This window comes from Fusarium falciforme, chromosome 9 (genome assembly GCF_026873545.1).
Source record: "Fusarium falciforme chromosome 9, complete sequence".
Taxonomy (NCBI): Eukaryota; Fungi; Ascomycota; class Sordariomycetes; order Hypocreales; family Nectriaceae; genus Fusarium; species Fusarium falciforme.
In genome coordinates, this window is record NC_070552.1 from 2403732 (window position 1) to 2430799 (window position 27068).

General features: G+C 52.7%; 11 protein-coding genes and 2 pseudogenes across 13 annotated transcripts, besides 2 other annotated features; 6 read left to right on the plus strand and 7 right to left on the minus strand.

The window, feature by feature from the left end:
* Positions 1-60: 60 nt before the first annotated feature.
* Positions 61-5144, minus strand: NCS54_01161000 (Non-specific serine/threonine protein kinase; the record flags this gene model as incomplete). Its single annotated transcript, XM_053156882.1, has 6 exons — positions 61-783; positions 840-1258; positions 1306-2305; positions 2354-2692; positions 2752-4872; positions 4935-5144. The coding sequence occupies 6 exons, from the start codon at positions 5142-5144 to the stop codon at positions 61-63; spliced, it is 4812 nt and encodes a 1603-aa protein (XP_053012857.1).
* A 650-nt stretch (positions 5145-5794) lies between these two features.
* On the plus strand, positions 5795-7864 carry NCS54_01161100 (Cut12 domain-containing protein; the record flags this gene model as incomplete). The annotated part of the gene is made up of 2 exons (XM_053156883.1): positions 5795-5852; positions 5910-7864. 2 exons carry the CDS (start codon positions 5795-5797, stop codon positions 7862-7864), a joined length of 2013 nt encoding a protein of 670 aa, XP_053012858.1.
* A 333-nt stretch (positions 7865-8197) lies between these two features.
* On the plus strand, positions 8198-9134 carry NCS54_01161200 (Hypothetical protein; the record flags this gene model as incomplete). The annotated part of the gene is made up of 2 exons (XM_053156884.1): positions 8198-8357; positions 8419-9134. Exons 1-2 carry the CDS (start codon positions 8222-8224, stop codon positions 9132-9134), a joined length of 852 nt encoding a protein of 283 aa, XP_053012859.1. The 5' UTR covers positions 8198-8221.
* Positions 9135-9220: 86 nt separating this feature from the next.
* On the minus strand, positions 9221-10628 carry NCS54_01161300 (Pre-mRNA-splicing factor CWC2; the record flags this gene model as incomplete). Its single annotated transcript, XM_053156885.1, has 2 exons — positions 9221-9810; positions 9860-10628. The coding sequence occupies 2 exons, from the start codon at positions 10626-10628 to the stop codon at positions 9221-9223; spliced, it is 1359 nt and encodes a 452-aa protein (XP_053012860.1).
* An 88-nt stretch (positions 10629-10716) lies between these two features.
* NCS54_01161400 (Ribosome-interacting GTPase 2) lies at positions 10717-12378 on the plus strand (the record flags this gene model as incomplete). Its single annotated transcript, XM_053156886.1, has 6 exons — positions 10717-10838; positions 10895-10923; positions 11128-11142; positions 11203-11227; positions 11312-11743; positions 11793-12378. The coding sequence occupies exons 1-6, from the start codon at positions 10810-10812 to the stop codon at positions 12376-12378; spliced, it is 1116 nt and encodes a 371-aa protein (XP_053012861.1). The 5' UTR covers positions 10717-10809.
* Positions 12379-12710: 332 nt separating this feature from the next.
* On the minus strand, positions 12711-13135 carry NCS54_01161500 (Hypothetical protein; the record flags this gene model as incomplete). The annotated part of the gene is made up of 3 exons (XM_053156887.1): positions 12711-12813; positions 12868-12954; positions 13005-13135. The coding sequence occupies 3 exons, from the start codon at positions 13133-13135 to the stop codon at positions 12711-12713; spliced, it is 321 nt and encodes a 106-aa protein (XP_053012862.1).
* A 785-nt stretch (positions 13136-13920) lies between these two features.
* On the minus strand, positions 13921-15433 carry NCS54_01161600 (Hypothetical protein; the record flags this gene model as incomplete). The annotated part of the gene is made up of 4 exons (XM_053156888.1): positions 13921-14427; positions 14478-15222; positions 15274-15350; positions 15410-15433. The coding sequence occupies 4 exons, from the start codon at positions 15431-15433 to the stop codon at positions 13921-13923; spliced, it is 1353 nt and encodes a 450-aa protein (XP_053012863.1).
* An 853-nt stretch (positions 15434-16286) lies between these two features.
* On the minus strand, positions 16287-17243 carry NCS54_01161700 (Hypothetical protein; the record flags this gene model as incomplete). The annotated part of the gene is made up of 7 exons (XM_053156889.1): positions 16287-16396; positions 16443-16545; positions 16593-16637; positions 16691-16870; positions 16940-17035; positions 17100-17153; positions 17214-17243. 7 exons carry the CDS (start codon positions 17241-17243, stop codon positions 16287-16289), a joined length of 618 nt encoding a protein of 205 aa, XP_053012864.1.
* Positions 17244-17785: 542 nt separating this feature from the next.
* NCS54_01161800 (Magnesium chelatase) lies at positions 17786-18935 on the plus strand (the record flags this gene model as incomplete). The annotated part of the gene is made up of 2 exons (XM_053156890.1): positions 17786-18511; positions 18561-18935. The coding sequence occupies 2 exons, from the start codon at positions 17786-17788 to the stop codon at positions 18933-18935; spliced, it is 1101 nt and encodes a 366-aa protein (XP_053012865.1).
* Positions 18936-19191: 256 nt separating this feature from the next.
* NCS54_01161900 lies at positions 19192-20993 on the minus strand (annotated as a pseudogene). The gene is made up of 3 exons: positions 20699-20993; positions 19300-20650; positions 19192-19249 (listed from the first exon to the last, which is right to left on the minus strand).
* Positions 19192-20993: a sequence feature.
* An 876-nt stretch (positions 20994-21869) lies between these two features.
* NCS54_01162000 (Hypothetical protein) lies at positions 21870-23648 on the plus strand (the record flags this gene model as incomplete). Its single annotated transcript, XM_053156891.1, has 2 exons — positions 21870-22142; positions 22197-23648. The coding sequence occupies 2 exons, from the start codon at positions 21870-21872 to the stop codon at positions 23646-23648; spliced, it is 1725 nt and encodes a 574-aa protein (XP_053012866.1).
* Positions 23649-24929: 1281 nt separating this feature from the next.
* Positions 24930-25397, plus strand: NCS54_01162100 (annotated as a pseudogene). The gene is made up of 2 exons: positions 24930-25084; positions 25127-25397.
* Positions 24930-25397: a sequence feature.
* Positions 25398-26408: 1011 nt separating this feature from the next.
* NCS54_01162200 (Hypothetical protein) lies at positions 26409-26772 on the minus strand (the record flags this gene model as incomplete). The annotated part of the gene is made up of 2 exons (XM_053156892.1): positions 26409-26596; positions 26646-26772. The coding sequence occupies 2 exons, from the start codon at positions 26770-26772 to the stop codon at positions 26409-26411; spliced, it is 315 nt and encodes a 104-aa protein (XP_053012867.1).
* Between the last annotated feature and the right edge of the window lie 296 nt (positions 26773-27068).

A 27068-nucleotide genomic window follows, 5' to 3' on the forward strand; every position in this document is an offset into this window, starting at 1 on the left:
CAAACAGCATATCGCACTAACAACTCCATCTATCCACATCCAACTTCTACTTGATGAACATCAGTTGCCCAAATCATAGTAGATGCAGTTGCCAGACCGGAAGTTATACAAGAACGAGTGTCTCGTCCCGTTCTTCTTCTCAAACTTGTATCGCCACGTGTCCAGCTGGTCGTGGATCTCACGAATGTACTTCTTCTCCGACGTCGTCACCGCGTGCTCGACTTGCCGCCAGCTCTCAGGCTCAGAGAGGCACGTCTCGCGGATCAGGTCCATGACTTGGTCTGTCGTCTCAATGGCGAGGATTGGTCCGTCGAGGAACGATCGCACTACGCTGCTGGCACTGACCTGGGCTTGTTCCACTACCGTTCTACGGTTGAACTTCTTGCTCCGTGTCTGGGCCACGAGTACTCGAACCTCCTGCTCCGGATCCTTGTCGCCCGAGCCGCTGGGTTCGGCCTGAGAACTGTTGCCCCGAAGCTTCACCACAGACCTAGCGTCTCGCTCGCGGATCTCGCCCCGGAGCCAAGATAGCAGCTGCGTTGACGGAATATCGACGTCTGGTGCGTCTTTTCTGCCCATGCTCTTGATCTTCAGGATGGAATCCTGTTTGATAATGATGATCCACGAGTACACCTCGTCGCGGTGCTTCGACAGCAACTCGTCAGGAGATCTCGCGTCCTTGGCCATTTCCGCGCTGATATCGTGAGCCCAGAGCATTTGAAGAAGTTCAACACCAGATGATCTGAGCAGAGCGGCGTCAAAGCTGGCAACCAAAACGTCACACTGCGTCCCATGTTAGCAATTCATGCCGTAAAACACAAAGCCAGAGATGAACCCACCCTTCGAGTATTAAACATTCCGTTTCCTTCCTCCTCTCCCTTCTTGAGGAACGCTCGTCCGCTGACTTTGGAAACTCTTGCCAAGCGTTCCCATGCCAAGCTAAATCCAACCGCGTGCCTCTCACCAAACTGGCCTCCGATTCTGGGCCGGTGTTCCTTGATAAGCTGGTCATATCTCCCACCGGCTGCAAAGACGTCCTTGGTCTTTTTGTCGTAGAGGCATGAAAAAAGGATGCCCCCCGTGTAGAAGCCCTCCTTCAAGCTATTTAGGGGGTTGATGTAGACCTTGGTCCCGACCCCTAGGCGTTTGCAATACTCAATGACTTCCTTCAGGTGTGCAATTGTGGGTGAGGCCCGCTGGTACATGTCGCTGCCTTCAAAGAGGGTCTTGAGTTTGGAAAACGTCTTGTTTGGAGTGTCTAGACAACGTTAGTGATGCACATCTTGGATGCGCCATCTGACTTACCCCTGAAATCGAATCGTTGTAGTTCGTCCACGCTTGTCGCTGATACACCCACAGCCGCCGACCGCAGCTCGATCCTAATCTTCTGCCATGTGTGGTTGTGAATGTTCAGCTTGCTCAGAACATCTGCAGTTGCGCGTCTGCACGCTGGTTCAATGCCGCAATACTCGAAAATAAGCTGCAAAAGATCAGAGTGTCCCAGGTGGAAGCACATGACCGTCGAAGACAGGGAAGGAAATGTGTGAATGATCTCGTCAATCACTTTTAGAACCTCGGCCTCCTTCATTGCTAGATCCAGTGCGTCAGTCGTGACAATGTCAAAGTCGACTTCGCCAAACATCAGGGGCTGGCCCATGTCTTGCTTATCACGGAAAACGTTGCCAAAGGTAAAGGTCCTTTGTAACACAGGACCAGTGGCTTGTTTGGCCATCATTCGTGCATTGCCCATAGTGAGATCGTATGGAAGCTGAAGCACGTTTCCATTGGCGTCCAAAAGCTGCACGGCATTATCTCCGTAATGAGACGAGCGAGGATATATGACTCCTCTGGGGCATTCCAGCGCACCATGACGGCGGAAGATGCTGATGAGAGACTTCTTGACAATCCCTTGATTGAGCAACTCCTGGGGACTTGGGCCCGCAGAGAACATATCCCAGGCATAGTTCTTGGTAGGTTCCATGGGCTTTGCGAACAAGGTTGAAAGCATCTTGCGATAGTATGGCGAGCTGGGATCAGCAAGTCCAGCAAGGGTGCGTCTGATAGTCTCACTCTCCATTTGAACCGGCAGCTTGCCGCTCTTGAGGAGGTCTGCACTTGAAGGTCTCTCTTTGGGGTTGTGATTGACAAGAGAGAGCACAATATCAGTCTGAACCTTGTCTGCCGGCTTGAAGTCAGATGGCAAAACCGGCTTGACTCGTCGAAGTTGACCAAGCACATCGGCCTTTTGCATGCCCATCATGGGAATGTAGCACATCTCGAAGAAGATGATGCCCAAAGAGTACATCTGCTAGCAATTAGTCCAGCAATAGACAAATTTGACCACTCCACTTACATCAACTTTTGTGCTATACATTCCATTCACGGTTGACTTGATTTCGGGCGCAGAGTAGTAGGCAGTGCCAATACTCCTTGTCATATCATCCGTCTCAAGAGTGTTGGCAGCCACCTTGTCCACTGAGAATTGTCCACTGGTGGCAAGTCCAAAGTCGCCAATCTTGACATTGTCGATGCCGTCAGAGCCACTGCTGATGAAGATGTTCTCTGGCTTCAAGTCACGGTGGACGATGCTGAGTCCGTGAATATGGGCCAATCCCTCCAAGACCTGGCGGAAGAGGCGCCAGATTTCGGCCGTGTTCTTATACAAGTTTCTCGCAATGAGATCTCTAAGGGTCTAAAGGTTCCAGTGAGCAAGTCTGTTAATTCAGGCGAGAGGGGAAAGTTGAGGCATACCCGTTTTTCACAGTACTCCATCGAGATGTATAGAATAGTTCGATACGATCGCTGATACCGAGCACGCCGTAACATTGCGGCGTTTCTCTCCTTGTCAGGCGAAAGGACACGGCCGATAGCCACATCGCTGTCTGAATAATCATCGTCATCGTCCTCATCGTCGTCCTCGTCATCATCAGAGTCGTCGGAGTCATCGAACCCAAAGTCCACATTAGCATTCGAGGACATGAAATCGAGGCCTCCAGTGCTAGTAGCAAACTGGATGTCAATCCCAGCCGACCCAGTCCCTCGGGTATCTTCCGTAAAGTAACCCGTCGAAGTATCGTCCTCGGTGTCTGTTTGGTCTGGGATCTCCTCTACCCAGGTGTTGTAGTATCGAACAACAGCGGGATGACTGAGCTGAGAAAGCAGTCGAACCTCCTTTAATATTTCAGTAAGACTGGCCTGCGAGCGCTGCGTGATCTTCTTGATGGCATAAATCTGACCATCAAGCTTCTTCCTTGCCTTGACCACCTCACCGAAGCCGCCCTTCCCAAGCCTGCCTTCTTCAACAAAGTCTTCAGTGTATCTGGACAAGGCAGGGCCTCGGGTGGTAGAGTCACGCCTCAGTCTCGCAGGAATCACTTGCAATGAGGATATGGAAGGGCTGCTCGAGAGCATCGCGGCCGTGTCGTCAAAGAGGACTGGCGCGTCAGTAGCCAAGAACTCGCTGGACCCAAGCTCAAAAGCTCGTGGCCTCTTTTGCTTGTCCTCTTTGAAGAATCTGCTGACCAACTCATGCAACGAATGAGACAGAGTAAGTGATTCCATCAAATTCTTGGGCGACGAGTATGTCCGCAGCACATCAAGGCCAAAGATCATCTGAACAAAGACAACACCAAAGTCCCAAATATCAGTCTTGTACGTATACTGAGGCTTGGACGCAGCAGCAACCTCTGGTGGGAGCCAGTAAGCTGACTTGGCAGTAATCATGCCTGGAGGTCCCGGCTTGTGCGAGCTGATGGCGTGGATCTCCCTCTGATACCACGAGTCGGAGATCTTGGGAACGATTTCACCTGTGGACTCTCGGAACAGCAGGATGTTCCCTGCATGAATATCTTGATGGGCAATGTTCTTGTTGTGAAGAAAGTTGAGCGCATCTAGCAAGTCACGCGTCCAAGACCGCACTTTGCCAATCTCAATCTGCCCAGCAAGTTCCAAGAGCTCCTCCAGGGGACCCTTTTCCGCCAGCGGCGTCAAGACGCTTACTGTCCACGCATTTGGGGCGGTCGGGTCAGTGGCGATTCCACTCTGGACCTTGAAGTCCAGGACCTCGACGAGGTGGCGGTGGTGAACTCGCTTTACCGTCTTGAGATCCTGAAGACGCGACTCGAGACTCTGCAGCTGCACCTTGAACTCCTTGGAGTCCTTACTACTAGTGCGCAAAACAGCCTCCTTGAGTGCCATCGTCTGGCTGCCCTGGCCGTTAGCAAGGACAGGCCTGACCGTATAGACAACTGAGACAGGGCCCTGTCGGGGGTCGCATTTGCTAGCAACAGCCTTGAAGGTGAGAATGTTCCCCGACTTGTCCGTCGTATTGCAATATTGGTCGAACTCGATAAGCTCTTCGGTCTCGGTGCTCGAGGTGGGCTGCTGAGGAGTCTTGCCGTTGGGGCGACGCTTCGACTCCTTGGCCTTTTGTCGTTGGCGATCAATCTGCTGCTGGAGCATCTCGGCCATGACACGTTCTTCTTCTTTTGTCTCCTCCATCTTCTTGCGATCGTCTTCCTCCTTCTTAGCTTGCGCTAGCTTCGCCATCGAGGCCTCGTGTCGTTCTCGTTCCTCCTCGAGGGACGGCAAGTGTTTGCCATCTGCCTTTGCTTGGGCGGCATCTTCGAGGATATCCCGAACTCCTTCGACAATCTGGTCGATCATCTCCTGTTGATCCTGCGCAAAGATCTTTGGCTGCGTCTCGAGGAACTTCTGGATCTTGAACTGGGTGACTTCCTTAAGGTCATAGTCCTTCAAGGTGATCAACGGAGGAGACTTCGGGTACGTTGCAGTCATAACAAAGCCGAGAGTGACGGCAAAGTCTTCGTCTCTCGAAGCTTTTATTCGTATATCAAAAGCAGGATCTGTTCTCTACGTACTATGAGCTTCGACTATCGGAGCAGGCTGATGGAGGGGAGGGCATGTGACTCTACCTTCCAAGCACTGTGAGTTCCCGTGTGCATGACAAAGTCTTCGCCATAGATGGCCTCGAGGGCGAGAAGCTCATTCTGCTGCAGTTCATCATATTCAATCTTGTTGGTGGCCTCCGGGCTCGCGGCGGGCTGGAGGCCCGGAAAGCTTGACTCATCGTTGTTCTTGCTAAGGTTCAAGGGCGACTTCCATACCCCTGATTGCCACGCCATGGTTGCTCAGGATCCAGAGAAGTGTCACAGCAAAAGCTGCGACGCTACAGGGAAGAAGCCATGGCGGCACAGAATGTCGAGAAAATAATAATAAAAAGGTCGGTTGAAGGAGTCATCCAGCAAATGGATGACAGGTGAAGAAATCGCCAGGCCAGACCTGGGCTCTGACGTCGCGAAATGGATGGCGGGGTACCTTACTCACCTTATTGCCGGTTACAGCTTGAGATGCTGCTTATCCTGGAAAGGCGGTGTCGTTTCACCGAATTACAGGCGGCCACAGGGCTGATGAGGGGTTCACGGCGGCTCTTGCAGCGGCCGGAGTGCTAAACTTTGGCCAATCGACGCCCCGAGACGCCTGGACCGCCAAGTGGTAGCCGCTGCAGAGGTGCCTGACCCCGGCTAGCGCTGCCTAGAAAGTTACTTTGGTGTGCCACCCAGGGTCCCGTCTTTCTTATCACTGTTGTCGTGATGTGACAGGTGAAAGTAAACAAACCAACCTTTTACAACTCATCTCCCAAACAATCCGACATCGCCAACCACGAATTGGAGAGACAAATGCTACAATCCCATCATTTGTGATCGCGCATGCGAAACAATTACTTCGAGACATTCAGACGACGCGCTACTCTCAGCTCCACGAAGATTATAAGATGTTGGGTTGGATGCTGAGACGCGGCGAGGACGCGCCTAACGCTGTCAACGACGGTGGTACGAATTCTTTGCTTACAGGATCATCACACGCTCCTTACTTACCATTCAACTTAGACACTACTCAGATCGATGCGCCCGATACCCCTGCCCCAGTATTTGCTGCAAGAGCTTTCAAGAGCGCCTTGTTTGGAACCCCGGCGCGACCGAGCGACAACCAAGCCACGAGAGCAGCCAAACAAAAGAACATGAAGACGGAAGCAGTCTCTCAGACACCGCCTCGACCCCAGGGCATTCTTTTGACCCCGGGCACGGGAACCACGAGGAGGAAGCGCGTGTCATTTGGACAGGACGTCAAAAAGACCAATGATCTTAATGTGATCCATGAGAACGAGACACGCCATCGCACGCGCCTGAACGAGGCTCTGGAAAAGGCATCGCGATCCGCAGCTCAGGAGGCTGCGACGCGACGAAATCAGGATGACACCTCAGACGACGAGTGGGAAGAAGCCGACGACGAGGATTGCTGCACCCACGACATCACGATCGACCTGAACGAGCCGCACTCACAATCCGGGAAGTACTGGAAGGAGGAGTTCGAAAAGTATCACGACGAGGCCAAGATCGAGATGGAGAAATTGCTCAAGTACAAGCAGCTGGCAAAGTCATATGCCAAGCAAAAGGACGCCGAGGCCAGTGACCTTGCCGTCAAGCTCAAGGAAGAGCAGCAAAAGGTGATTGAGATGGAGAAGCAGATTGCTGAGGGCGCGTCTCGGATCGCATCGAAGCGAGATGATCGATCGGACGATGTTAACTCTGAGCTCCTATCAACTTTGACGAAACAAACCGCTTTGGCAGTGCAGTATCGAACTCGTGTCCAAGAACTCGAGGATCAACTTGAGGAGTTCCTCAAGGACCGAGAAGACGACCCAGATTCAAAGGCCGGCCGCAGGCGTCGACTGGCAACATCACCAAGAACCCAAAAGACCATTCTAGAAACACAAAGAGAGTTGAGGAAGGCACGCGCCCAGGTGAAGGAGCTGGGTGAACTTCGCGACCAGGTCTCAACTCTTAGGAGTCAACTCAGAGCAGCAGAAAAGAGAGCCTCAAAGGCTGAGACACAGACAACGACTGTGCCTGACACTCCTCGCGAGAGTGCAAGGGCTCAGGATCTACGCGCCCAGCTTCGTGAGGCCAAGGAAGAGAACAAGAGAAAAGACGAAGAGATCCGCCAACTCAAGGAAGAGTTTGAGGCATACCGAAAGGAGACCGAAGCCCAAGCTACGGATAAGAATGGAGTGTTGGAACGCGCCCATTCAAAGATTGCAGAACTCAAGAAGGAGATAAGGACACTGAAGACGGGAGAACAAGCACCTACAACTCGACCAAAGAGCTGGCATGTTCACACGGAGATCAGTCGTCTAGCGGAGGAAAACTCTAGACGAAAGGAGGAATCCTCAGAAAGGGCTTTCAATCAGCGCGGCCATGACCTCGAACGGCGAAGCTTCGACTTGACGGATCTGCAAGGCGAGTCCATTGGGCTCAAGGCGACAAACCCCAACGTCCCTTCATTGCGACAGAAGTTCCACGAAGATGCCCTCCCCAAGGTGACCCAATCAGACGTTGGAACTACGAAGCAATCAGGTCTTGGTGATAGGCCAAATCTTGGCCGACCTAGATGGCAGCCATTCGTGCCGCGATCACCCAGGAACAGGGCTTATCTCGGCGAGGAGCTCACCAAGCGCATCGAGAGTGGAGGTGCCGCGTCCGGAGTCCCCGAAATCGATGACATTGCCGTGCCTGATCTACCCGCCCTCGCCAAGTCGATTGCGCGCTCAAAGCGAAACACGGCAACCGACAAGGCAGATGACAACATTGATCTCCTGCAGGATCGCTTCACGCGTCTAGGAGGGCCAGAGCAGAGCAACGGCGCACCTCCAGCCACCACGTCGAAGAGCACACTACCACCGGAGCGTAGAGCAGCGGCGATTGCGCGAATCGAGCAGAGAATGGCGGAGAAGAAGCGGGCGCAGAGAAGGAAGGGGTTTGACAAAGAGAATGTTCGACCTTGAGATAATGGATGTGGGTTGCTTGTCGGGGAGAATGGGTTTTAGTATGGAGTGAGGTGTTGGACTCTTTTTTGGTTGCTGATAAAATTGGACTTGTTAACTTGGTAAACTCATGGATGGAACCCTGGAAAGGCTGGGCCTGGGTTTTTAGCATTGGCATGGAGTCAGGTTTTGTTGTTTTCCCGTTGCAGAAGAAAGAATCATCGGATATGGGTTTAAAGTTGAGTCAATTGGATTTATCATGGTTGTTATCTCCCGTTTTCTGTATAGGGCGATGGGACCTTGCGCTTATCTAGGTATCCCTCCGCGTGAGCGAGCCAGAGCTAGGTCTCAACTTGGACTTGTCACGTTTTTATACTCATGGCTCCTTTGCAACCTGTCGTGTATGATGCAGATGAGATCCAGGATGAGATTCTGGATCTAGAGCGTCGGCTTCAAGATGCCAGGGCGCGTTTGAAGACAAAGCAACTATCAGCTCCACCTCCACCATCAGGTCGTATGTATCACCTCCACTCACATCAACCCCTATGACGATCTCAGCTCACCATGAATATCAGCTCACCTCGCACCTTCGACTCACTTCCTGCTTCTCCTCTCAGACTCTGCCCTACCTCTTGGCTCTTTCGCTTTTAGTAGTGGCCTAGAGTCATATCTAGCTCATGCGCCCCGCGGCGGCGCATCCTTCTCCTCTTTCCTACCTTCGTCACTGTCGTCCTTTGCTGCGACGACGCTCCCTTTCGTCCTCGCTGGACATCGCAACCCGGATGCCCTCCCTGAGCTAGACGACCAGCTCGATGCAGCTATTATCTGCACCGTAGGTCGTCGTGCCAGCGTTGCGCAGGGTCGTGCTCTGTTGAGTATCTGGGAGCGGTCATTCCGCGCAAGCCGACCAGATGTCGACGCTCATGCGCTGCGTGACTTTGCGGCGCTCTTGAGGCGCGAGAGCCAAAATGAGGTACCCCTCGTATCTGCGCACCTCGCACCGCTGTTCGGAGCCATATGCGCCCTCGTCGGGTTGGAGCTGCGACAGACGGCGTACGTCTTTATGCTGAGTCACGTCAAGGCGCTGATATCGGCGGCAGTGAGGGCGAGCGTTTTTGGGCCGTACCAGGCGCAAAAAGTATTGGCTGGACAGCATGTGCAGAAAATGATCGATGATATGATCGATCGAGAGTGGAATACACCAGTTGAAGAGGCCGGGCAGACAATCCCCCTTATGGATCTGTGGTTTGGACGACACGAGGTGTTGTATTCTAGAATCTTCAACAGCTGAAACTTTTGCTGTCATTGTGGTATCATTATAGTTACAGATAAATAATCTATGCATCCAATATGTAGAAATATCAAACGCCATGTCCCCTATTCATCATCGCTGTCGCTGTCGTATGCCACCAGCGGTCCTGCTGAAGCTGCAGCCTTGGGCTTGGATGCCACCGACACCTTGGCCTTGTTTAGAGCTGCAAGTGTGCTGCCCGAAAAGATGCCTCCCGTCTCCTGCTGTGGCTGTTGTTCCTCCTGCGCCGGTGTCTCGCTGGACTCACCGTTTTCGATCATGGGCTGTTCCTGGTATTCCACCTCAAACCCTTCCCGTCCTAGGGGGTTCACAGCTTGGGCACCTCGAGCAAAGTGCACTTCGTCAGGCGCTTCGTATCCTTCAAGGCCATAGCTGCTCTCGATCTTCCTCCTCTTCCTAGCCTCAGGGTCTTTGCCTTCGATCTCAGCGACAAACTCGGCAGGCAGGGCTCTTCGAATGGCCTCGGCAGCCTGTTCCTCGATTCTCCGCGCCTCACGCGCCTGCGCCATCGGGTTGGGGTCGGCGGTGGCCCATCGAACGTTGAGAATCTCATCGTGGTCGAGAGATTGATGCGCCATGGCTTCCTTTGCGAATTCGGCATTGGCCTCCTTGACGTAGGTTACGAATGCGACACCTCGGGTGTTGAGAACACGGGCTAGTTTTTCGTTAGCAGATGCGACATTGTATACTCACGATGAACTTACTGCGCTCGATAGGACCCCATTCAGCAAAATGCCGAGCCACAATCTCTTCAATATCATCGGTGACGTGTATCCTGCCCACATAGACAGTTCTGTTTTGCCTCATAAAACTTCCAACGCCACCCATATCGTCTCGGTAATCAGAAAACTTGTCGCGTCCGAAGCAGTCCACATTGGGGTTGAAGTGATCATACGTCCCGGGAAGTCGGTGGAGGTAATCGCAATCCTGGCCCTTGGTGCAGATACCACGTGCGAAACGCAGACAAAAGAAGCTCCCCGGCAGCCCGTCGGCCTTGGTGTAGCCAGAGTCTTTGGCGATGTTGCAGCGACCCTTGGCGTGAGTCTTGGACAAGTACTTGTCTTCTCTATCGCCGCCCGACCACTTGTTATACCAAATGTTGAAAATCGTACCGGTCTGAGGAGGAGGCTCTGAGGTGAGGGTGTCGGGATCGATTTGGACTCGCGCAGGTCGCTTCTTCTTGCGGATGACCTTCCTGACGACCTTTTTCGTAGTTGGGGCCGCGACATCGGTATTTATCGTCGCCAGCGCCATCTCCTGATCCTCCTGATCGGCGACCGGCGCCGTCGCAACCTGCTCTGCTGCATCGGCCATGATATCCTTTGCGCAAAAACGAATCGTTGAAAAAAAGATTGTTGTGATGGCGACGCGACGTTGCCTCGAGAACCTGGCAAATGATGCAAGGCTACAAAAGATTCTGGGGCATGGACATGCTCCCAAAAGAGGAAGGCGGTGAGTCAGCGCATCCCGCATTTGTGGAGCTCAGTATTGAGATTCTGCCGCCACTTCATCAGGCCTCTTCAGCCCCTCCACTCATGATTTTGGATCCTGGATAGACGCCGAGGCCTCGCGACTTATACCCCCGAGTTTCTTTCCTCTTTTCTTTTCTAGAACTTGTCCAGAGACGCGACGGGCGTCTCAACCCAACGGCAAGATGGTCAACATTACGGACAAGATCAAGGAGTACGTTGTCTCTCTTGAGCGCCATGGCGGGGCACCACCCACTGACATGTTTGAAGGATTGAGGATGAGATGAAGAGGACGCAAAGTAAGCATTGATATGTGTTTATGAGCTCAAGTCGATATGGAAAGTCCTGCATATACCAGTTTTGAATCTCAAGAACTAGTGAAAGGAATAGCTCGTTATAACGATGCCACGTTCTTCAAGATTCGCTGCGATACCAAACTTTCACAAATCCCCTTTGCATTGGCACCCATTTATTTTACTAGACTTGAGCTGACTTGATTATAGAAAACAAGGCCACTGGTATGTTGACAATGCTTCGTCTCCGATCACCTGTTCCTAGCGTGTATTAACACATCTCAGAATATCATCTGGGTCTATTAAAAGGGTAAGTTCACTGGCAGGCCAAGACATGTCTCGAACCTACCGCTCGAAACGCGACGCCATTCCCATCGGATATTAACAAGCCCAGAAAACTCGCCCGGCTAAGGGCTCAACTCCTGGAACCCGGTCCGGGAGCCGGAGGCGGTGGTGGCTCAGGTTTCGACGTCAGCAAGAGCGGTGATGCGCGAATTGCCCTCGTTGGTTTTCCCTCGGTGGGAAAGTCTACTTTCTTGTCCAAGGTGACCAAGACGAGATCCGAGGTCGCCTCGTACGCCTTCACAACTCTTACAGCCATTCCTGGTGTGCTGGAGTATGGCGGCGCTGAGATCCAGCTTCTCGATCTTCCCGGTATTATTGAGGGTGCCGCCGAGGGAAAGGGTCGAGGACGACAAGTCATCTCGGCTGCCAAGACCAGTGACCTTATTCTCATGGTGCTGGACGCTACCAAGAAAGCGGAGCAGAGGGCCCTGCTCGAGGCTGAACTGGAAGCAGTCGGCATCCGTCTGAATCGGGAGCCTCCGTAAGTGTCGAGTAAGACAGTCTCGGATGTTGGACTAACACGGAAGCAGCAACATTTACCTCAAGGTCAAGAAAGCGGGCGGCATGAAGATCACATTCCAGACTCCCCCCAAGTACCTGGACGAGAAGATGGTCTTCAACATCCTCCGCGACTACAAGATCCTCAACTGCGAGGTCCTGGTGCGTGACGAGTTCGCGACCGTCGACGACTTCATCGACGTCATCATGAAGGACCACCGCAAGTACATCAAGTGCTTGTACGTGTACAACAAGATCGATAGCGTCTCGCTCGATTTCCTCGATAAGCTGGCTCGCGAGGATCACACGGTGGTGATGAGCTGCGAGTTGGACTTGGGCATCCAGGATGTTGTGGACAGGTGCTGGAAGGAGCTCAAGCTGATTCGCATCTACACCAAGCGCAAGGGCGTGGATCCCGACTTTAGCGAGGCTCTGATTGTGCGAAGCAACAGCACCATCGAAGACGTTTGCGATCGTATCCACAGGACGCTGAAGGATACGTTCAAGTATGCGCTGGTTTGGGGTGCTAGTGCGAGACATGTTCCTCAGAGAGTTGGTCTAGGACACCCGGTGTCGGATGAGGATGTTGTTTACATTGTCAGCGGCTGGCGAGCGTAGACAGTCGTTATCCCAATTGCCGCATAAACACACAAAAATACACATGACACACAAGTTCTCAGAGTCATATGTCCATTGGTAAAATCGTACATCAACAGTAGTAACCATAAGCAAGTCCAAGTCCAAACCCAAACCCTGTTCATCGCATCATGTCATTACAACCCAAGGCCTTGATATCCTGCACAAGTTTAAAACCCCGAACGCCCCAGTCCAACCTCCAGTGGTGGACCGAATTCCTGGTGAAGTAAATACACACGGCGTAATCCACGAAGACATGGCTTCACACACAAAAAGTGCAGCGTGCGAAGAAGAAAGAAGTCGTCGTCGGGTGTTTACAGACCAAAGGCCTTGGTCGGGGCTGGCTTTGCGCCCAAGGGGTTGTCGCCCTTGAGTTTCTTAGCGCTGGCTTGGGCGAACAGCGACTTGGGTTTGGCTCTGTAGATGGATTGTTAGTCGAGTGCGACAGAGTTGGGGAGAGGGGATACGGACTTGCTCGCGTGCTTGTTGCGCAGAGCATTGATCTTGGCGGTGCAAGGGCTCATGATGTTGTCCGAGGGCGAGACATACTGGGTCGTCCTGTCTGAAGTTAGTACGAGTCTTTAAAAGAGAAATCAGTGTTGCCGTACGTCTCCTCTTGCGCCATCTTGGTCTGGAGCATCTGGCGGTGATACTCCATGCTCTTGACCTCCTTGACAGGAGCCTGCTGCTCCGTCATGGCAGCGTTGACGTCCTTGTCGGCGAGAACCTTGGTCGACATGATTGATATGTGCGGAGGTAGATGTGTGTAAGGCAAGATGCTGTTGCAACTTCAATTGCGAATGCGGTGTAAAAGAAAAGCTTAAGCTTGCGATTGCGATTGCGTGAGTGTCTGATCGAGTGAGGAAGTTAATGGGTGTGCGTGCTTCTTTAATGTAGCGAGCGCCTTTGTGATGGGATGGATATAAACCCGGGCAAGACGTGCACAACTCAAAGAAAATTACCAGGTAAAGTAAACGGTGTTTCTGGTCGACGGGGCAACGACGAGAAAAATTGCACGGCAAGCAGGGATCAAGCCCACATTGGAATGTGGGCCCCCTCCCCCCCTCCTGCCGTGAAAGAAGAGTTGCACGCTAGCACCTGCGATTTCCGTGAGCTTCTGCACGTCAGAAAAAGTGCCCGTCTTTTTTCTTCCCGCGGCTCGTAGGTCGCATCGGCTAAGGGACAACGCATCATTCATCGCCAGGGGCAATGGCATGTCGTGGACTATGCGCATGAGATTTCAAGGGTCGTGGATGTGACTGATGATTGTTGAGTCATTGGCAAGTAACAGGATGCTTCAATGTCACCCAATACAAGTCGGCCGGGGAACTCGAGTCCAGACCCATAGCTGGAGATCTATTATCACATACGGAGTACATAACAAACAAAACACTATCTTGATGCCGAAACTCATCATCCCGGCCATGTTTGGCTGCTCTTCATGCGGCCGGAAAAGCAAACAGGAGGTCTTCTCCACTGCTTCACTTGGTCAACCATGACCTGCGGCCACTCGCGTCGAGCCATCTACAGCTTGTGCTGTATCCTTGCTCCCGGCTGTCTCCTCTCGACTCCATACTCCTTGAGCAGCTCCTCCGTCTTGGCCCTCTGCCTCTTGATGATGGCCGTCGCCTCAGGACCGCGCTTGTTCTCGTTGCGACCCATCTGCTGCAGATGCACCTCGTCAGGTCCGTCGGCCAGCCGCAGCGTGCGGATGCCAGCCCACATGTAGGCGAGCGGCGTGTCCTGCGAGACGCCAGCGCCGCCAAACGCCTGCACGGCGCGGTCGATGACGGTGAGGGCCGTCGACGGGACGAGAACCTTGGCCTGCGCGATCTCCTTGAGGGCCTTCTTGGGGCCTAGCTCGTCCATCTTGATGGCTGCGTTGAGCACGATGAGGCGGGCTGCGTCGATTTCGATGCGTGACTTGGCGATCCACTCAAGGATCACGCCGTGCTCGCGGAGGAGCTTGCCAAAGGGCTTCTTGGACTCGTCGTTGACGCGGAGAAGCATCCAGTCGAGGGCACGCTCAGCCTGTACAATGGTAAGTACGTGTTTCTTGAAATGAGGGTAGGAACACTTACAGCGCCAATGGTTCGCATGGCGTGGTGAATACGGCCAGGTCCAAGACGGCCTTGGATAATCTCAAAGCCTCGTCCCTCACCCAGGACAATGTTGGACACAGGCACCCTCACATTCTTGAATGTGAGATGTCCGTGGCCGTGAGGCGCATCATCGTAGCCATAGACATTCAGCATACGGTTAATGGTAATACCGGGAGTATCGGCAGGCACCAGGACAACCGACTGCTGACGATAGGGGTCCTTGTTGTTGGCATCCGTCTTGCCCATGACGATGTAGATGCTGCACCGAGGATCACCAGCACCGCTAGACCACCACTTCTGCCCATTGAGGACATACTCGTTACCCTCACGTCGAATGTCCAGTTCAATGTTGGTAGCATCCGACGACGCGACCTGCGGCTCCGTCATGAGGAACGCAGACCTAATCTTGCCCTCCATGAGAGGCTTAAGCCACTGCTGCTTCTGCGCCTCGTTGCCGTACTTGGCCAGCACCTCCATGTTGCCAGTGTCGGGAGCCGCGCAGTTGCACGCCTCTGAGGCCACGTGAGAGCGGCCGAGCCACTCGGCCATGAGACCGTACTCGAGGTTGGTGAAGCCGGGAGACTCCTTGTAGTGGCCCTTGGGGAGGAACATGTTCCAGAGGCCGAGGGCCCGCGCCTTGGTCTTGAGGTCCTCGATGATGGAAGGGTGGCCCTCCCATCGCGCATCGCCCTCGCCCGTTTGGGCCTCGACGACGGGGTCAGCTCTGTGAGAGTGTTAGTCGTGGGGTGAAGGGGTGCTGTGGTGGAGGGCTTACGGGATGCATTCCTCCTCGACAAACTTGGCCACCAGGTCAAGCTGTCTCTTGGCAGCGTCGCTGACGCGATTTACAGCCTGAGGATTCAAGAGTCAGTCGAAGCTATTCACAATGGCTGAACGATGGAGCAGCTCACAATAGCAGGGATTCTCGCCGACATGATGACAGCTATGGTGTTGTCGACGTCAGATGATGATAGTATCACAAGAAACAAAGACGAAAAGAAGATGAAAAGAACAACGTCAATGTCTCAATAAAAAATGTTCCTGAGATTACACAGAGCAAGATCCACGGGTCCTTAAATGATTTCCCGTAACCCTTCTAGCTACCCCAGCTTCTCCGCACCGTCGTCTCGAATGATGGCAAGCGTGCCGAGGTTCGTTTCTGCTGACTAGCCTCCTGGACCTCTCACAGCGCGAGGCTCTCCCCAAGTGGGGAGCTTGGAAATCCGGGGTACGCGGCGTTCGGCCTCGGAGCTGGGTGGGGCAGATGCCGAGGGACAAGGTCGCCCGCTGGTTATGATACGGGTATAAGACAGAAGAGAGACATAGAGATGGGTAAGTAACCATCATAGTTGCTTTTCCGACAACATACGATTTTTTTCTCCTTTTGCTGCATGTTCTGAGTTGAAGCTTGTGATAGTGGCATGGCGTGTTGCTGAATGTGTATCAATGGCATCCAATATGAACAATGACATGACACTCAGCACGCACACTGGATGAAGACAACATTGCAATATGATAAGCCATCTGCGGACAACTCAATCGTCCATGTTGACCTCGCAACTAACAATCAGAGCATAAAAAAGCAGACGGGAAAAAAGCCGCATCCATGCATGAACACCAACAAGAAAAAAAGGAAAACCATCGGCCTCAGTATGATACATTCAGGCAAGTAATGCTGCCTCCACCACACACGAGACACATTTCCCTCCTCCTGAGCCGGTCCCCCCTTCTCATCGAATCCAATCCGAACCGTGTTGTCTGTATCGCATCGCACACTCTAGTACTGCTCTAGCACGCGCAGCCGTCACGGTCGTTCTCGATGTGAATGTTAATCGGGTCATCAAAGTCGCCGCTGAACTCCTCCGACTCTTCTTGGGCGAGGGCGTTTCGGGCAATCACTACAACATGTTAGATCCGTAGATACACTCATCTGAGAATACCCACCCTCAAAAGCCTGGTCAATGTTGATGGCCTCCTTGGCACTCGTCTCAAAGTAAGGGATGTCGCCCTTGGACTGGCAGAAGGTCATGGCTCTCTTGTTGGAAATCTGCTGCACGTCAGAATAATTCCACGTGGACTGGTCGAATCACATACCACTCGCTTGCTCTCCTCAACATCAATCTTGTTGCCTAGCACAACCTACACAATCCAGTTAATAGGCAACCTCAATCCACAGCTTCTGCCTGACTCACAAAGGGAAAGTTGGGGGGGTCCCGGGGAGAAGCCTGGATGAGGAACTCGTCCCTCCAGCTGTCCAGCGCCTCGAAGCTCTTGGCGTTGTTGACATCGTAGACGAGGACGCAGCAATCGGCGCCTCGATAAAAGGCCACGCCCAGGGATTGGAATCGTTCTTGGCCGGCCGTGTCCCACAGCTATTTTGCCGGCGATCAGTTTCAAATCTCGAGGTCGATGTGTTTGCGTGCACGAGCGGGCTGTCCTACCTGCATGGTGACTTGTCGGTCATCAACCAGGACCTCTCGAGTCAGGAAATCAGCTCCGATGGTGGCCTTGTAACTCGCACTGAACTTCTTGTTGACCTGTGGTGAGAGGGGAGATATCAGCATCGTGGCCGTTATCGAGGGGTCGTGGAAAGGTGCGCACATATTGGTTCATCAAGCTGGTCTTGCCAACACCGCTATCGCCAAGGATAATAACCTATTCACAGCCATATCAATATCTTGAGCTCTTCAAGGTCAAATTTTCTGTTCCCCGCACCTTGAGAAGGACCTTCTTTCTCGAAGACATGTTGGACTATAGTCTATCGAGCAGAGCAGTTCTCAATGACGTTATCTCGAGCGTCTGGAACGCAATGACCGCAGCGCCTTCGCTTGTCAAGGTTTGATGTCGCCCAGCAAATCTATCGCAGTCCGTAGCAGGTGTTCTCTTCGAGGACCTTGTGTCGTCGTCGTGGGTACTGGAAAAGATCCGTGGCGGCAGCAGGATCAGATCTAGGTTGGGTTGTTGTTTGAAGAGGCAGCGGCAGATGACGGGAGGGCGGCGGAGAGTACCAATGTCACAGCCTCGCCCGTCGCTAGAGGTGATGCCCACCGGCGCTAATCCACTCTAGGCCTAGCCGTATGCATAAATCAAAGAGTGGGGCACGACGGCGTCAGTGGTTCGCGGTTTGTGCAACCCCACGTGACATCATATGCAGCAGCATCATGCGATGTCGACCCTTGTAGCTCAGATAGGCGGTGGATTGAGATGAGGAAATAGGGTCAACCTCATGTCAAGGATAGATCCAAGGAGCCTCATGGACCCAGGATTGAGGCTTGGACCGCTGAATCATGGCGGATGACAGCCTTCTCGACAAGGTCCACGCCTTGAGTGACCTCGAGCTGGCCCTGCTGCTCTGTCTCATCAGTCGCGAACACTGCCTCGTGAGCACCCCGTCGGATGCCATCGACGACCTCATACAGGAGCTCCAGCTGGTAGCCACAAAGACATTCGGCCTCAGCTGGGTCGTCGTCGACTGTACGCCCTCCACTACGCTCGAAGATTTCGCCGCCGCTCTTATTATCGGCCACCAACCCTCCTCCGGCCGCTCTACCTCGCCCTCGCGCAACCACCCAGACTCGTACTTTACGTCACGGCCATCCTCGTCGCATCCACGCACACCACTTAGTCCACTGTCACCAGGTGGCGGTGCCTTCTCCTCGCGAATAGCCAACGTCATCCTCGCCAAGAACCTCGACCGAGCGCCCCAAGCAGTCCAGATCCAGGCTCTAGAGCTCCTGCGCACGCGTCGCATCTTTACTCGAACGTCTGTCCAGACGGCTCCGAAGCAGTTTGTCTTTATACCCGTGTTAGAAGCAGCCAGTGGCGGAGAGGCTCGTGTAACAGCGCACCTCAACGACTTTTTGTACATCGCATACTGGCATGATCCAGAAGATGGATTTGTCAACCTCGATGAGGCGGATGTTAATGATGCTGACACGGCATCAACACAAAGTGTAGTGAAAAGGGGGCCAGGTGAAGAAGGCTCCTCTGGTCAACCTCTAATCAGCGAAAACGTAGGCTTCACTTTCATCCCATATCCTCCTCCAGCTGACAGTAAAACAGGAGATCAGCCACTTGGGAACACTGAGCCAAGAGGTCAAGGTTGACATCGAGGTCACCCGCTACCAGATGAACATCGTCTCATTCCTCCGTATGCACCGAGCCGTTGCCGGAGGCATCAGCCCAACGGCCACGAAGCACTTTGGTCAGCTTATGCGCTGCCTAGCTGCCCTGCATCGTCTGGACTTTGTTACTCCCGCACTTGTTGGCCTTGCTGCCCACAAGATTTATCTACATCGTATCCAACTGACGCTCCCTGAAAAGGAGAGAAGTATGCAATGGGGCAGCAAAGTGGAAGCTGTAGAGGCCCTCCTAGAAGACATAGGCCCAGAAGACGTCGTTGAAGATGTGCTAGGCATGGTGACCGCGCCGCTCTGAGGCGGTCGCCCGTGTATTAAATAGTTCTATAATAATCTACACGTCATGACAAGTTGATTGAGGACTCCAGTTCCCCGAGTAGCCAGCCAGGCCTAGTCCAGTCCAAGTTTTGTTCATGATGCCGATGGCCCGTTCAATTGATTTCGCCATGTTCCCAAAATGCCATTAGCCGCCTTGAAACAATCACTCTAGTAAAAAAAAAAGACATTGCATATACCGCAACCGTCATCAACGCCATACTTCCTTGACTTTCCCTCTAAGAGATCTCACGGACCTTGCATGACCAGCCAGAACCGGCCTCCAACAGAGGCAAGCTGAATAAATGTCAGTAAAATAAAGTGAAGGGGGGAATACGAAAACTCACCTAGCACCGAGACACCAGCCAAGCTCATTGCCCTTGATCTTCTTGGCGATCTTGACCTCTCGGTCAATGGGCATGTCGTAGCCAGTGTGCAGAAGAGCCATCATAAAGTTGAGATCCAGGCAGTGGTCAGGTCGGTCGAGAAGCTCCTCCATAGCACCAGGGACAGTGGTGAAAACGTCCCAAGCAGTCTTGCCCATGCACACAGTCTGGGTAAGATCGTGCATCTCGCGGAGGGTGAAGGAGTCGGGCATGCCAAGGGGCTTGGTACGGTCGTAGAAGTAGGAGAAGATGTAGACATCCTCCTTGGTGAAGGTCTTGGACAGGAGGGGCTGGTGGATGCCGTTGAAGGAGCAGGGAGCGAGAGTGCAAGCGGCGTCCTTGTTGAGAATCTTCTCGGCCAGGTTGCGGCACTGAGCGGGAGCAGGCTGCGAGGGACCGGTGAACTTGACGAGGTTGACCTCCTTGCTGGCGCCAATGGTAACATTAACATCCTTGGACATTCCGGGGGCGATGCAGGGGTGAACAATAGGCTCCTTCAACCAAGCCTTGTCAGCACCCTTGGACTCGCTAATGTCGTTGATGAGAGCGGCGTGAATGGCCTCGCGGGCAGCCATCAAGCCATATCCAAGGTGAGAGTGCTGGTAAAGCTCAAAGTTGCGACCACCGAAGCTGAGATCGTACTTGTGGTCACCAGCAGCAAGCTTCTCGGGCATGCCACCATCAGCAGCGCCCTTGAAGGTAGGCTCGAAGACAATCTGGGTGGAACCACCGCCGAGATCGAAAACAGCAGCGGTCTCGCTCAGGTCAGGGCCACCAATCTTGCCGAGGAGGTAGTTGGTGGTGATCCAGGCGTAGACACCCTCGAGGGAGCCGTCCATGATGGCAACACCCTCCTTCTCCTGGTCGACGACGGGGAAGGGGTAGTCGACTTCGAGATGTCGTCGAACTTCGGCGAGGATGGCATCAGCGGGCTCCTTGCCAATCATTCGGAGACCAGCAGTGGCCTTGACGGCGACGGGAGAGCAGCCCTTGAGAACATCGGGAACGTTGTCCATGGCGACCTTCATGAGGGGATCCAGGCTCTTGGCGGCGGCCACGGGGTCGTCCTTATACTTGCTGAGGCCACCGACTTCCTTCTCGGTCATCTTGAACTCCTCCTTCTCGAGCTCGGGGGTAGGACCGCAGTTGTTGAACTTGTAGACGTGGATTCGCGATCCAGTGCTGCCAGCGTCAATCATGAGAACATACTGCACAATGGGCTTCTCCTTGGAGAAGGACTTGGTGCATCGATCGGTTCCGTAAGTCGAGTCGGAGGGAGTTTGGCCATCACCGCCCTTAGCGGCTTGAGATGCTGGAGAACATGAGTAAATTGCAGTCTTCGCAAGACAATAGTCCATACCTCCACTAGCAGCACCTCCGCCGTTGTACACTTCAACGCCCTTGGGCGAGATAAAGTAGAAGAGGGTAACAATCGCGAGGACGATGGCGGCGGTCTTAATCCACCGAGTCCTCTGCGACTGGGTCATCCAAGATTCCTTCATCCTTGAGAAATATCCCTGTCTCTTGGGTTTGAAATTGTATCGGCCTGGTTTCTCGTGAGGGTCGTAGGCGACGAGCTTGGAGGGCAGCGATGTGGCTGTTCTCATGAGCGCGGGTCGAGAGAGCGGAAGGGTGACGAGGCGGCGACGGGGGGGTCTATATCAGAGAGGGACGCCGTCGCGCATGGGAGGGGGAAAAGGTCGAGAAGTGTCAACCTCGGGGGGAACGCGCTTCTAAACGAGGGAGAAGCAATCGGTCAAAAGAAAGGAATGGAGGAGCGTGGCAAAGAGGGAACACACGTCAGAAAAGGAGTCGCGGTTATTATCTAAGTTTTTTGCCTGTTGACAATCTGTTAAGAAAGGGGCCGGACTGCATTCGTAGCAGACTTAGGTACAGGTTTGATTGTAACCAGTCGTAGCCGCGGAATCGATTTGGATTGGACGTGGAGGTGAGATTGTGGCCAATCCGCATCGGATGGCGGCCCCACTCCTCCTGCGGGTTGATGTCTGTCAGGGGGCTTGCAGGGAGTTTTTTCAGTGATAACAGCCCCTGAGCTGGCAGGGCGCCTCTAATTTTAGAAGCCCCACCGACATCATGAACTTGGAGAGGCCGCCTTTTGGAGTTGAGAGATTTCCAACAAGAGGTGATGCAGACGAGATAGAAGAGGTTATTGTGGTAAAATCATTCTAGATGGTCCAATTTTGACGCCGTATGTTCTGTTGATGAGCGTCGTGTGGTTGACCTGATATCTGAGAAGGAGCATCAGTCAGCACCCCAGAATGTTCCAGTAGTCGTCAAGACGTAGCCCGGTGTTGCCTGCTCCTCAAGCCAGGTTAACCTCTTTGTCAACACTTCATTTAGCACACAACATGTTCGCAGCTTAGCAACTGTGCAAATCATCGTCTTTCCAGTTGAAACCTCTAGAGATATTTACCGCGTTCCTCTTCCCGCCTTCTTAGCGCTTGCCGCGCCTGCCAGCCCTACCAACTTGGCATTAGACCCCAGAGATTCGTCCCACCCCAGTCGACGACATGGACGTCCACTTGCTCGTATACGACCTCTCCCGGGGCTTGGCCCGACAGATGTCTGCAGGACTTCTCGGGTTCCAGCTTGACGCCATCTATCACACATCAATCGAGCTCAATGGTCGGGAATACGTCTACGATGGCGGCATCATTGCCATTGCCCCCGGCTCATCACACCTCGGCCAGCCCATGGAGAAGATACACCTTGGCGCTACAAACTTGCCCATGGACGTGATAGAAGAGTTCCTTGACTCTCTTAGACCCATCTTCACACTAGAGGTACCTATCCAGATCGCCATCCGTCAGTATTGTCCAGCCAGCTAACCTGATCAGGCCTATGACCTCTTCCATCACAACTGCAACAACTTTAGCGACTCATTCTCAAATTTCCTCATTGGAAAAGGCATTCCGGAACATATCGTCAAGATGCCTCAGGCTGTCCTCGACTCACCCATGGGTCGCATGCTGCTTCCCCAGCTCACTCAGGGAGTCAATGCTGGGAGGCAGAATGGTTCCATCCTTGGCCTTCAGCAAAGCGCCCAGACACCCGCGGCTCCAAAGCACAGCGTCAAGAATGTCACTAATCTAGCCGAGTTTAATCACCTAATGGAAGCAGCAAGAAGCTCATGCGCGGTCGTTTTCTTCACTTCAGCGACATGCCCTCCCTGCAAGCTTCTGTACCCGACATACGACGAGCTCGCCCAAGAGGTCGGGGACAAAGCCACGCTGATGAAGGTCGATATATCCAAGCCCCAAGCGCATCAGATTGCCAGTCAGTACTCCATCAGCGCCACGCCAACCCTAATCACATTTCTACGGGGAGAGCAGGAGAATCGATGGTCTGGAGCCGACCAAGCTGCTCTTCGCGGGAATGTCAATCTCCTCGTCCAGATGGCCTTTCCACTTCACCCACACGAGAAGCTCCGACTTCCTACCTTTGCAAATCCTGATTCAAAGCCAGTCCTCTACACCAAGGTTCCCCCTTTGGATAAGCTCCTGGCCAAGATGGGCAATGAGGTGGCGAGCAAGCCTGAAGTGAAGGCCCTCAAGCAGTATCTTGAGGACCGCGCCAAGGATGGGCCTTCAAGTGCCGTTGTTCCTGAGATGAGCCACCTGTCGAGTCTTGTGAAGGACTCAGTCTCATCACTACCGATTAACATTCTCTTTACGATTGTGGACTTGTTCAGGTGTTCCCTATCTGACCCTAGAGTCAGCGGCTTTTTTGCTGAGGAAAAGGGCCACGAAACCGTTAGAGCTGTTCTGGACCTTGTCAACAAGCAGACAGAATGCCCTTATGCGCTGCGCCTCGTCACAGTGCAGATGGCTTGCAACTTCTTCTCGACGCCTTTATTTCCCGAGGAAATCATGAAAGACAGCAATCTACGCTCAGCCATCATTCTGCTTGTCTCGTCTAGCTTCCTCGATGAAGGCCATAACAACGTGAGAGTTGCAGCTTCATCCCTCCTCTTCAACTTGTCTCTAGCGAATCGACGGGCCAGAAAGAACTCCAAGCCAACTCTCTCGGGAGATGACGAGCTAGAGTTGGCGGCGTCCGTCGTGGAGGCCATTACACTAGAAGAGCAGTCAGCAGATGCGCTACATGGCATGTTGCTGGCTTTGGGGCATCTCGTCTACGGCACAGCTCTTGATGGGGAACTGCCTGATCTTCTCCAAGCAGTGGGGGCCGAGGATAGCATTCTGACCAAGAAATCCAAGTTTCCGGATGAGAAGCTCATCACAGAGGTTGGTGCAGAGTTGCTGGGCAAAGGGTTGAGGAAGCCATGAGATAGGATTTCTGGGTGTGTTGGACTGGGGGTCTCTATAATAATGTATCACCTAGACGTACTTAATGAACTACTTGGTGAGAGTATCTCTACAACCTCCTATAATACCCCAGTTTGACCAATGTGAAGCTCGTCCCAAACGCCCTACACGAGTAACAGTCCTATCAATTACGATGCCATGCCCTTAAAATCTTCGCACCGTCAAAGTATTTATGAAAAAAATATTTCAGCCCCTGTCTCCCAGCTCAGCAGCACCGATACACTTGGTCGAAAAGGCTCGATGAAGGTCCAGAGGGGGGGTTCTCTGGGGCAGCCCAATAGCACCAACACAACCAATGCTTACACCCAAGCTTCAATAACACAACGACAGGCCAACGAGGGTTGTAGTGGCCACAAATTACACTCTGATTGCGTGCCCTGATGCTTAATTAGATATTTCCAAATGAGGTGTTCCCTATCTAAACCCATGACAATGACTTGTGCTCAGAACTCCAGGTGCTTCCCATAGAGCCTCCAGGGCAACAAGTCTGGTTAGCCCTTCTGATACAAGCAACAAATGAACAACTTTTAAAGCCTTCCAATATTAGCAGCTTTCATGTGTACTCGATAATTAGAGATCGGATGCATCGATACAGAACTCTTTGCCAGCCTCCTCCAAGTGTGTTAGCAGTCTGGATAGGACACCAAGCTCTTCAAGGCGGTGTGCAAAGCTATGAATCGGGCCTAACAAGTTGTGGATCTAGTCTGACGTCTATTCCTTAATCCCATCGCCTTCTAGCTACTGTTTCTATGCTGGCCTAGAGAGTAAGGTAAAGCGCCTTTGTTGAAAGCATGACATGAAACTAACCATTGTATCAAGAGGGCCTTGGGCTCCGCCGGCAATCGGGAAGGATGTACGTTGGTGATACCGTCGTGTATGTTTTGTTATTGGGCCCAGCAAGCCACAACTGGGGGTTCAGATCAATAAGTAGGGAAGGAACTCAAATGAAAGAAAAATATAGGCCCTTATCCCTACAGCCCGCTCAAGGAGGCCTCGGTTGTTGGTGACGCAAACACGGGACATTGCATATGGGACGTGGTGCTGGGCGGCGCATGGGCAGCCTCCAAGCTAGTAGCGCATGGAATCCCCATCATTGTGCAGGCAGTCAAACGGTTACCACCATTTGCATTGCAGTTAAAAGCCGATCTTTTACCTCCAGCGTAGCTAACTAATATCACCTAAACCACTACTCACTCCTCAGACAGCACATGTTTGTTTATATATCATCAATCCCAATCCAGAATCGAAAATCGAATAATGGTTCTATCTGCTGAGGCCGCCATCGCTATCGTCGGTGTCCTCATTAACCTTCCGACATTTATCTTGGTGTTCTGGCAGATATGGGCCAAGCGATCACGAAGCAGCAACAACTCGCATAGAGGAGCTCTGCCAGGTTAGTTCATTGATTCATGCTACCACTTCTTTGTGTGGCTTATCAGTTACGCCGCACAGATTCCGGGATCCTCGAAGAACATCAGATTTTCGACAGGATGCCTCTCCATCCTCGACATCCTTTTCCCTGGGGCCAGCAACCGCCCATGTTCGCATGGTACCCGCTACCTTGGGGTGCGCCAAATGACCTTGGCCGCCGAGCATCGTGAGATGTGCTTTGTCGACTTTAACTGGCTCACCAGAAACGCATTGGAGCGGAGACAGGCCAAAGATGTTCCTACTGTTTCAACCAAACCATGCATATCGCTACATATCTGAAGGCTGCCCATTGTTAGAAGGAAAGGTCTGAGTTGAGGGTTCTGAGAAGGATATTTGGGGTAGAAAATATGTTTTCCTAAGCTTATATAAGGAAAGTCTAGCATTCGGTGTGATATAAATATAAGTTAACCATGATTTCATGTCATGAACGTTGGAGTTGAGGTTGAGTGTAGGGGTACTGAAGTTGTCCGAATTGTAGCACTGGCCCAACTGCAGTACCGAGGTAGGTATCCACCCACTGAAAGCTACATGACTAAGCACCCAAAGCGGCCTAGCGCATGTGTGGCCGCCTTTATTAACTCAACCACCAGCCAAACTTTTCAATCTTCTTTTCTTTCTTTCTTCTTTATCAAAAAGCCAACTGAGCTGCCACGACCTTCACCCGGGACCCTCCGCGGTCCAAACACCCACGGTGTCGCGTTGCCTTTCCCCTAGCGGGAAACGCTCAGAAGAGTAAAACCCTTGGATATAGGAAATTTGCCGTTGCCTCTCTGTTTCTGCAGTTGAGTCCGTTGACGGTTAATGCCAAGAAGGGGGGACATTCCAATTCGTAGAATTATTGTTTCATGCAAGCTAGGCGCGCTTCTGTGCGCTTGGTAAACTGGACCATGACGGTTTGAGTCATGATTTGACACGGCCGAAGCTCGTGGTCGCGAAATTTCTGTCGATCTTGAAGCGGGTCCGAGCAAAATTTGTGACGTTCGACGGACGTTGTTGAGCCGCATGCCGTGTGCCGTGACCCGGGTTCATTCTCTCGCCAATGCTACCCTGTCATGATTGTCGCTTTGACTTCATGATGGCAAAGGTCAGTGTTGGGTGATGGACGCGATTGTCCTGGTGACCAAGCCAAAGCGCAATGGACCCTTCACGGCGTGGCAGCAGCCAACATCACCAAGCCAATATCATGGATACCATGTGATCATATATTCATTCAATACGGCCGTCGCATCGTTTTCGCCAATAACCCTAAAAGTACAATCGTGTCTCGATACAACAAAGACTCCTCATCCATCACTCGTCGTTGGGGGAGGAACCAAGGATGCCGTCTGTGCCCTGGCTTCGATGCTGGTCCCTCACAAACTCTTCAATCTTGTCATCATGATCAGGTCGCTCTGGAGGACCCTCTGGCTTGACTTCGTCCCTCGATGGGCTCTGCTTCCCGGGTAGGATTTTGGCGGCAGCAGGGACATATTCAGTGACTGCAGATGAGTTAGGTAACAGTTCAAAGTGTGATTCAGTTGAACTTACTCTTCTCGACTATGGGGTTCGGCTTTTGGTTCTCTGCAGCGCGAGTATCCTCCGCAGCCTTGTCGAGCTGCTCCTTGAAGGTCTCTTGCTGAGCATCGTTGGCTGGACCAGATTCTTGGGACGTCATGTTTGCTTGTGTAAGCAGTCTCAATTTCCTGTTGAAGGGAGAAATTTAAAGATTCAAGATCTGAAAATGAGAGGACAAGCCGGCAGTTTATCTTCTTATCCCTGTATCACATCAAATTCCTTGATCTCATCTCGGCATACGCAATGGATCAATCCTTGGATCGCGAAACCCAATCCAATTCCACAAGCTGCAAATCATGGAGGGTGACGTCAAGACGCAGAGACCGCGGGGTCATGTCCCTCCTCCCCGATAAGTCCCGATAAGAAAAATGCTATCTTATCGGAGGGCGCTCATGG